General features: G+C 43.6%; 1 protein-coding gene across 1 annotated transcript in view; it reads left to right on the forward strand.

Annotated features, from left to right (window-relative positions):
• The window catches only part of FGD5 (FYVE, RhoGEF and PH domain containing 5), a 116,747-nt gene extending 113,499 nt beyond the window's left edge, over nt 1-3,248 (forward strand). Inside the window, exons 17-19 of the mRNA XM_037730142.1 lie at nt 9-96; nt 932-1,062; nt 2,698-3,248. Coding sequence (XP_037586070.1) covers nt 9-96; nt 932-1,062; nt 2,698-2,862 — 384 coding nt within the window. The 3' untranslated portion in view covers nt 2,863-3,248. The remainder of the gene's footprint in view (nt 1-8; nt 97-931; nt 1,063-2,697) is intronic.
• Nucleotides 3,249-8,805: the final 5,557 nt, after the last annotated feature.

Below are 8,805 nucleotides of genomic sequence, written 5' to 3' on the forward strand. Positions count from 1 at the left end.
CGCTGAAGTACCTGAAGGACAGGATGGCCAAGGTCTGTGACGGCTGCTTCGGGGAGCTGAAGAAGCGGGGCAGGGCTGTCCCAGGCCTGATGAGAGGTAACTTGGGGACCACTTGCCTTCTTCCAAGTGGCCTGGTGGCTTCTCCCCAGGCTCCAGTGGCTTCTCTCTGATCATGGTTCATGCCTAAAACCGCTTTCCCTGGGAGGGAGTTACTCCGTGGAGGGAGGAAACAGGCTTGAGCTCACACCAAGGCACCATTTCCCAAGATGTGGGTTCCATGGAAAATTGATCAGTGTCCCCAGAAGAGTTCTGTGGGTAGCTAAGCTTAGGAGTCAGTGTGTCTGTAAGGGGACAGAGGCAGGGAACTCCTGTGTCCTTTACCATAGAGGCCCTCTTGTCAAGTATCCTATAGGCCTGTGTCCTGTGAGACCTTTCTGGGACTGAGGACTTTGAGCCTGGCAGTAGAGGAGCTGGGCCAGGGAGAGCTGAGGCTGTTCCACACAGGAGCCTTGGGAATCTGAGCCGGCCCTTTAGAGATCTGGTCCATGCTGAAGGGACAGGCCTTGCCCAAGCAGGGTCAAGTTCCCAGGACGGAGAACAGGTGTATCTTGGGCCTAAAACTAAAGCCTTTCCCTGACGTCCACTCCATGGGGCTAGACTGAGTTCATCAGAGAAGACAGCCCAGTCCCTGCCACCTAGAGGCCTGGAGGTGAAGGGCTGCCCATCACCCTGGAAAGTGTCCCCTCCCAGCTTCCGTAACCCTTGTCTGTTCTACAGGAGGGAGAGTGCTTGACTTTCAGGTCCCACTTAACCCCCATGGTGAGGCTGGCTCACATCCCTAGAAGATTTTAACTAGTATCAGCATTCCATAGACAAGCGACAGTAATGCCTGACTCTTACCTCCCTTCCCCACGGCTTCTTTTGGTTACAGAGCGGCCTGTGAGCATGAGCTTCCCACTCTCTGCACCCCGCTTCTCAGGCAGTGCCTTCTCATCCGTCTTCCACAGCATCAACCCCTCAACTTTCAAGAAGCAGAAGAAAGTCCCTTCAGCGCTGACAGAGGTAAGGCAGGTAGAACTACCCACGTGGGAAGGAGGGGATTTGCAAGGCTCATGGTCCTCCTGGGTAGATGGGGTCAGACCCTGCCCTGTCCTAGCCTGGCCAGTCTCTTCTGGACACAGCATTCCTAATGGAAGCATCCCAGCTATAAGGACCAACTTGTCAGTGAAAAGGGCAGTGCCTTCTGATAGTGCTAGAAGATGTCTTTCCCGTCCTTCTCTCTACCTCTCCCCTTCCTCCTCTTTTCTCTCCTTTTTCTCCTGCCCCATAGCCTAGATCTAGTACCCAAGGAGACTGCACAGATCATGGGGGCTTTTCAGTCTAAAGGAGCCAAAGTCCTGGGTTGGTCCTTCCACGTCAGGCCTCTGAGCTGCACCAGCCCCTCAACCTGAGGGTCCCAACCCTACTCAGGTGGTGATGCCCCGGAGGCCACGGGCTCTGCAGGAAACTTTAGAATTGGCTAAACTCAATTCTGTCCCGCAAATGGGACCAGATTATATGTTTGTATTTCCAATCACAACCACAGACCAATGTGTGCGTGTGAATACACAAGCTGTTCACAAGTGTGATCGTCTGCTTCCAAGTCAGTCCATTAATATTCATTATCAAGTAGCAGGTAGCAAGGGTTTAAAAAAGTGTTAGGGAATAGAAAATTTAAATAGGTACAGTTTTATCCATTAACTTGTTCCTTTTGCAAATTAAAAATCTTAGAAATAGTTTAACCATACATGGTTAAACATTTTTCCAAAAAAAGTACAAAACAGCACATATGATGAAAAGTGAGTTTCTCATTGTTCTCAGCCTCCCTCAATCCCACTGCCACAACTTTCTTGTGGATCCTTCTAGAAATTTTCATACACATACATAGTACAGATGTACATTCATAAATCTTTTTCTACCCAAAAGACAACATGTTATATAGAATCTCTTCTGTTCTCTCCACTTAATTTGTCTTAGAGATCATTTCATAATCACATGTATGTATAAAGCTCACATTTTTTACATTGTATTTCTCTTTTACTAGTAAGGAAATTGAGACTTAAGAGGAAGTCAGCAAATTGCTCAGCATTAACCACCTAGTAATTGGTAGAGCCTGGATGGGAAATCCCAGGTCGGTATTACTTCAAGCCTGTGTTCTTCACCACATAAAGCCTATAGGCAGAATACTGCTACCCCCTGCCACTACAACCAGTAGTAATAATAAAGGGACTTAATGCTGCACACACCCCAATAGGCAGGAGACTATAAAACCTTTTAAGCAACAATACAAAGAGGATCCCTCCCTAAATGGGAAGAAGAGATAAGTTGCAAGTGTTAATTTTAGAAGAATCTTTTACCGAAGTACCTGCCATTTCTTTAGAGGCCGAGGTTGGGAGAGGGAACCAAGAATGTGAAACTCCACTAGGGGAAGCATCGGCATTCCCAAAGTCATGTGGGTCCATTCATTAAATCCTGTTTCTCAGATCATTAAGTACAATCTTGCTGACTTTGGTACTGGGTGGATCCTGAGATCTTATCCAATGTCAAAGCAGTATAGGTAGTCTGCCAACTGGTTTGCACTGTCAGTTTGAAGTGTGCTGTGTTTGAACTGTGCCCAACCATCAGGGTGGCCTGACTGCTCTGCTTCCCTCCTGCCAGGTGACTGCCTCTGGAGAGGGCTCTGCCATCAGCGGCTATCTCAGCCGGTGTAAGAGGGGCAAGCGGCACTGGAAGAAGCTCTGGTTTGTCATCAAAGGCAAAGTTCTCTACACCTACATGGCCAGTGAGGTAGTGGTGATCGGCACTCTCTCCCCTCTGAAATGACCCCCTGGGGCCTGCACACATCCTGTCACCTGCATACATCCTGTTACCTGCAAGGCTGTCTGCGTCCTGGCTGCTGAGCCAGTTCTCGTAGCAGTCAAGTCTTTAGTGAGCAATGCCATGTGCTCAATGTTGCTGTGGCTACACAATCACACACCATTTCAGAATCTAAGGAATGTACAGTTTCTTTGTGGAGGTAAAAAGAACAGACTTGCCAACCTGTGGCACAAAGTGTTTAAATGTCACAGGCCCAAAATCTAGGACAAAGATGGGACAAGCCAGCCATGCCACAAAAGAAAACTCATTCCTACTCTCTACTTAGATTGCTCAGGGCAAAATTCAGCAGTGTGGAAGCTACTCCCTTTTTGTCTGTCCATTTCTTTTATAGGGTAACTCTGGTAACTCTTCTAAAGGAAACTGAAATCTGTATTTTATAGAATGTCTTCTTTTAGGCGAGAGAGCCTTGGATGTCAAGCTTACTTCCAGAGTAGACAGATATATGGCTGTGGTTGTATAGCAGGGTGCTGTCTGTCCCTGACCCAGGCTCAACCTGTTGGATAATGTGAAGCATTTCCATCTCCACACACCACCAGCAGGTGGCTTCTAGGTGGTCAGGCACAGTTTCAGCTTTGAAAATGGGAGTTAAATGTATTCTGACGAGGTGCAGAGGTACTTTGCCTCACTGGGATGTGCACGTCAGATAGGGCTGGCCCTTCTCTCCTGGACGCAGATGCTAGCAAATGCACAAGACGCTTCCTTCTTTGGGGCATGAAGCTTGCCTCTGGAAGGACCTGAAGCTGTGAAGTTTGTGGTATGCCCATCCCCAGGGATCACAGAGGATAGCTTTCTAGAAGAAATTGCTTTGGAGCCATACTTAAACTTAGCTAGGCCCCACATCTGTTTACTCTAAGCAAAGTGGGCAGACATGGGATCTGCCTGCCTGCTTTTGGTCTGACCTGAGTGGCTTGGGCACTGTGTCAATCACAGCCCTCCCTGAGGGGCCTCTGCCTGTGTCCAAAGCGAGGCCTTCCACACTGGGGGGGATTTTTATCTTTCCACAACAAACTGAACAAGTGTTGTCATGGAAGTGACAGCATAAACTTATTTTAAAAGTTGGATATACGGGCTTGGCACAGTGGTTCATGCCTGTAATCCCAGGACTTTGGGAGACTGAGGCAGGAGGATCTTTTTTTTTTTTTTTGAGATGAAGTTTCACTCTGTCACCCAGGCTGGAGTGCAGTGGCGTGATCTCGGGTCACTGTACCCTCTGCCTCCTGGGTTCAAGCAATTCTGCCTCAGCCCTTGAGTAGCTGCGACTACAAATGTGTGCTGCTATGCCTGGCTAATTTTTGTATTTTTAGTAAAGTTGGAGTTTAACCATGTTGGCCAGGATAGTCTTGATCTCCTGACCTTGTGATGCACTCACCTCGGCCTCCCAAAGTGCTGGGATTACAAGCATGAGCCACCACGCCCAGCCCAGGAGGCTCTCTTAAGGCCAAGAGTTTGAGACCAGCTGGAACAACATTGTGAAACCCTATCTCAACAAAAAATGAATGAATGAATGATGGACTTAAGTATGGCTCTAAAGCAGTTTCTTCTAGAAAGAAGGATTTACATAATTTCTCAATAAACCTGTTTCAACGATGGAACAAAGCTTTCAAATCTCATCAAAAAAGGTTCTGATGAAGTAGATAGCTGGTTTGCACTGTCTACATCACCATGAACCCCTGTCATGTACCCTGAGGTGGCCCAAAGCTGATGCAACTTGCTATTTAGTAACAGTCCTGGCAGAAAGCAACTATTAAAAATACATAGGAATCTTTATTTTTTCCAACACTTTTTGTTTTGAGATGGGTCTTGCTCTGTTGTCCAAGGCTTGAGTGCAGTGGTGTGATCACTGTTCACTGCAGCATTCTGTGAACTCCTGGGCTCAAGCCATCCTCTCAACTCAGCCTCCCAAGAAGCTGGGACCACAGGTGTGTGACACCATGCCCAGCTAATTTTTTTATTTTTGGTAGAGGCAATCTCACTGTATTGCCCAGGCTGTTCTCAAACTCTTGGTCTCAAATCATCCTTCCACCTTGGCCTCCCAAAGTGTTGGGATTACAGGTGTGAGCCACTGTACCCAGCCTATTTTATCCAACATTTTATCATTTCTTTATGTTTATAAAAATTTTCAAACATAAAGGAATGTCTTTTTTTTTTTTTGAGACAAGAGTCTCACTCTGTCACCCAGTCTGGAGTGCAGTGGTATGATCTCAGCGCACTGCAGCCTCTGCCTCCTGGGTTCTAGCGATTCTCCTGCCTCACTCAGCCTTCTGAGTAGCTGGGATTACAGGCACATGCCACCATGCCTGGCTAATTTTTGTATTTTTAGTAGATGGGGTTTCACCATGTTGGTCAGGCTCCCAAAGTGCTGGGATTATAGGCTTGAGCCACCACGCCCGGACACATAAAGGAATGTTGAAAGAATTTTACAGTGAACTGGCCAGGCGTGGTGGCTCATGCCTGTAATCCCAGCACTTTTGGAGGCTGAGGTGGGAGGATCACTTGAAGTCAGGAGTTCAAGACCAGCCTGGGTAACGTGGCAAAACCTCATCTCTACTAAAAATACAAAAATTAGTCAGGCTTTGTGGCATGCACTTGTAGTCTCAGCTACTCAGGAGGCTGAGGCAGGAGAATCACTCAGATCTGGGAGATGGCGGTTGCAGTGAGCCAATATCATACCTGGCACTCAAGCCTGGGCAACAGAGCAAGACTGCCTCAAAAAAAAAAAAAAAAAAAAAAAAAAAAAAATTTGTAGTGAACCATTGTATGACCATTAACTGGATGATATAATTAACATTTTCTACATTTCCTTTATCAAGTACCTATTCATCCTTCTATACATTTTACTTTTTGATGTTTTTCAAAATATACTTCCCCCTAAGAATTTAATATTTTGGTAGCTTTTTTTTCCTTTTGCAGTCTAATTTATATATAGTGAAGTGCACAAATCTCATATATACTATTTGGTGAGTTTTGATTAATGCACACACCTACAAATCGCCACCATCATCCCGTCCCCAGAGGCAACACCCTGTTCCAAATTTTTCCCACCAGATTAGTTTTACCTCTTGGTCCGCATACAGATGGAATCACGTGTGACTTCTATTCACCATCATGTTTTCAAGATTCATTTATGTTGTTGCATATAGCAGTAGTTTACTTTTTATGGCTCAATGGTCTTCCATTTTGTGAATATACCAGTTTTGTTTAGCTGTTCATGAGTCAAAGGACATTTGGATTACTTCCAGTTTTTGGTGATTGTGAATAAAGCCACTTTAAACATTTTCATACAGGTTTTTATGGGAACATAAATTTTTATTTCACTTGGGTCAATACCTAGGATTGGAATTGATGGATCATATAAGGCAGGCATATGTTTGGTTTATACCTTTTTCCAAAGTGGTGTGCCATTTTACGCTCTCCCAACGTGTGTGAGTTTGAGTTCTGGTTGCTCCACATCATTGCTAGCACTTGGTATTCTCAGGCTTTAAAATTTTAGCCATTCTAGTAGGGAGTATTTCGGTAATTCAGTGTGGTTTTAATTTGGATTTCCTTAGTAACTAATGATATTAAACACGATTGCTTTCATGTGCTTATTGGCCACTCATATATTTCCATTTGAGATGTGTCTATTCAGATCTCTTGCCCATTTTTTTTTTAAGTTGGTTGTGTCTGTGATTGGGTTATAAGAGTTCTTTCTGTATCCTGTGTACCAGGCTTTTGTCAGATAAATGTTTTACAAATATTCTCTCCCTGTCTTTGGCTTACCTGTTCATTTTCTAATGAATGAATGAATGAACCTTTTGGTGAACAACAGTTTATAACTTTGAGGAAGTCTATCAGTGTTTCCTTTTATGACTGTTGCTTTCTGTGTGCTAAGACATTTTTGTCTACTGGAAGCTACAAATTATTTTCTTGTATTGTTTTCTGAAAGCATTAATGTCTTAGCTTTTACATCTAGGTCATCGCAAATTAATTTTTGTGTATAGTATGACATGGGAGTTGAGGTTTCTTTTTTTCATTATGGATATCCAGTTGTTCCAGCACTATTTGTTGAAAAGACTTGCCTCTCTCCATCTTGGATTGCCTCGATATCTTTGTTAAATCTCAAACGACTGAATAAGTAGAGATCTATTTCTGGGCTTTCCATTGTGTTCCATTAACATATTTGCCAATTCTTATGCTAGTATCAAACTGTCTCAAATACTTTATAGTAAGTCTTGAAGTCAGGTTGTTTAAGTCCTCCAACCTAGTTCTTTAAGACTGTTTCAAGGCTAACAAGGTGCCTACGCCTGTAATCCCAGCACTTGGGAGACCAAGGCAGGTAGATCACTTGAGGCCAGGAGTTCAAGACCAGCCTGGCCAACACAATGAAACCCCAACTCTACTAAAAATAGAAAAAATTAGGGGGTGTGTGGTGGTGCGTACCTGTAATTCCAGCTACTTTGGAGGCTGAGGCATGAGAATCACTGGAGTATGGGAAGCAGAGGTTGCAGCAGTGAGCAGAGATCATACCACTGTACTCTAGCCAGACATTTTTTCCCAGACTCAGTCTCAAAAAAGAAAAAAAAAATTAATAAAAGAAACAGAGACAGACTCATAGACCAATGATAAAGAGGTGAAAAAAAAAAAAAAAAATCATTTTGGGCATTCTGGATCTTTTGTGTTTTCATATAAACATTAATTTTTATGATAGGGATTATGGAATCTATAGACCAATTTGGAGAGAACTGACAATGTAATATTAAATCTTTCAATCCATGAACAAACCTTGAATTCCCTTTTAATGTTTTATAGTTTTTAGTGTAGACATACTTGTATTAACATATTGCTAAGTATTTTCTTTTTTGGATGCTATTTTGAATGGAGTTTATTTTCTAGTTGTTTGCTGGTACTATATACACACAAAAATTGTCCTATGACTTTTCTAAATTGATTCTTAGTTCTAGTAGTTGTTTTGTGTTCTTGCAAGCACAAATAGTTCTACTTTTCTGATCTTTATGTCTTTATTTTTCTTTTCTTAATACAGCCTCCAGTATAATGTTAAATTGAATTGGTGAGAGTGAGCACTGCTCTTGCCTTGTTTCCAATTTTAAGGGAAAAGCATTTGGTGTTTCACTATTAAGTATGATGTTAGCTGCAGATATAGATGCCCTTTGTTAGTTAACGAAGTTCCCTTCTACTCTAGTTTGCTAAGAATTTTTTGTTTTTGTTTTTACCATTAATGGATATTAAATTTTGCCAAAGGCTTTTTCTGATCTAGCAATTTTTGAGAATTGACTCCCTTTTTTTTTTTTCATTTTTATATTTTTATTATTTTAATTGCATTTTAGGTTTTGGGGTACATGCGAAGAACATGCAGGATTGTTGCATAGGTACACACATGGCAGTGTGATTTGCTGCCTTCCTCCCCAACACCTATATCTGGCATTTCTCCCATGCTATCTCTCCCCAACTCCCCACCCCCCCATCCCTCCCCTATTTCCCCCTGAAAGGCCCCAGTATGTGATGCTCCCCTCTCTGTCCATGTGTTCTCATTGTTCAACACCTGCCTGAGTGAGACCATGCAGTTCTCACTCCCTTTATTTTATTTTTTTGAGACAGAATTTTGCTCTTGTTGCCCAGGCTGGAGTGCAATGGTGCGATCTCAGCTCACGGCAACTTCAACCTCCAGGGTTCAAGCACTTCTCCTGCCTCAGCCTCCCGAGTAGCTGGGATTACAGGCATGCACCACCATGCCCAGCTAATTTTTTATTTATTGTTAGTAGAGATGAGGTTTCTCCATGTTGGTCAGGCTGGTTTTGGAACTGCTGACCTCAGGTGATCCACCTACCTTGGCCTCCCAAAGTGCTGGGATCACAGGCATGAGCCACTGTGCCCAGCCACAACATTTTTTTT

This window comes from Cebus imitator, unplaced genomic scaffold (assembly GCF_001604975.1).
Source record: "Cebus imitator isolate Cc_AM_T3 unplaced genomic scaffold, Cebus_imitator-1.0 Scaffold332, whole genome shotgun sequence".
Taxonomy (NCBI): Eukaryota; Metazoa; Chordata; class Mammalia; order Primates; family Cebidae; genus Cebus; species Cebus imitator.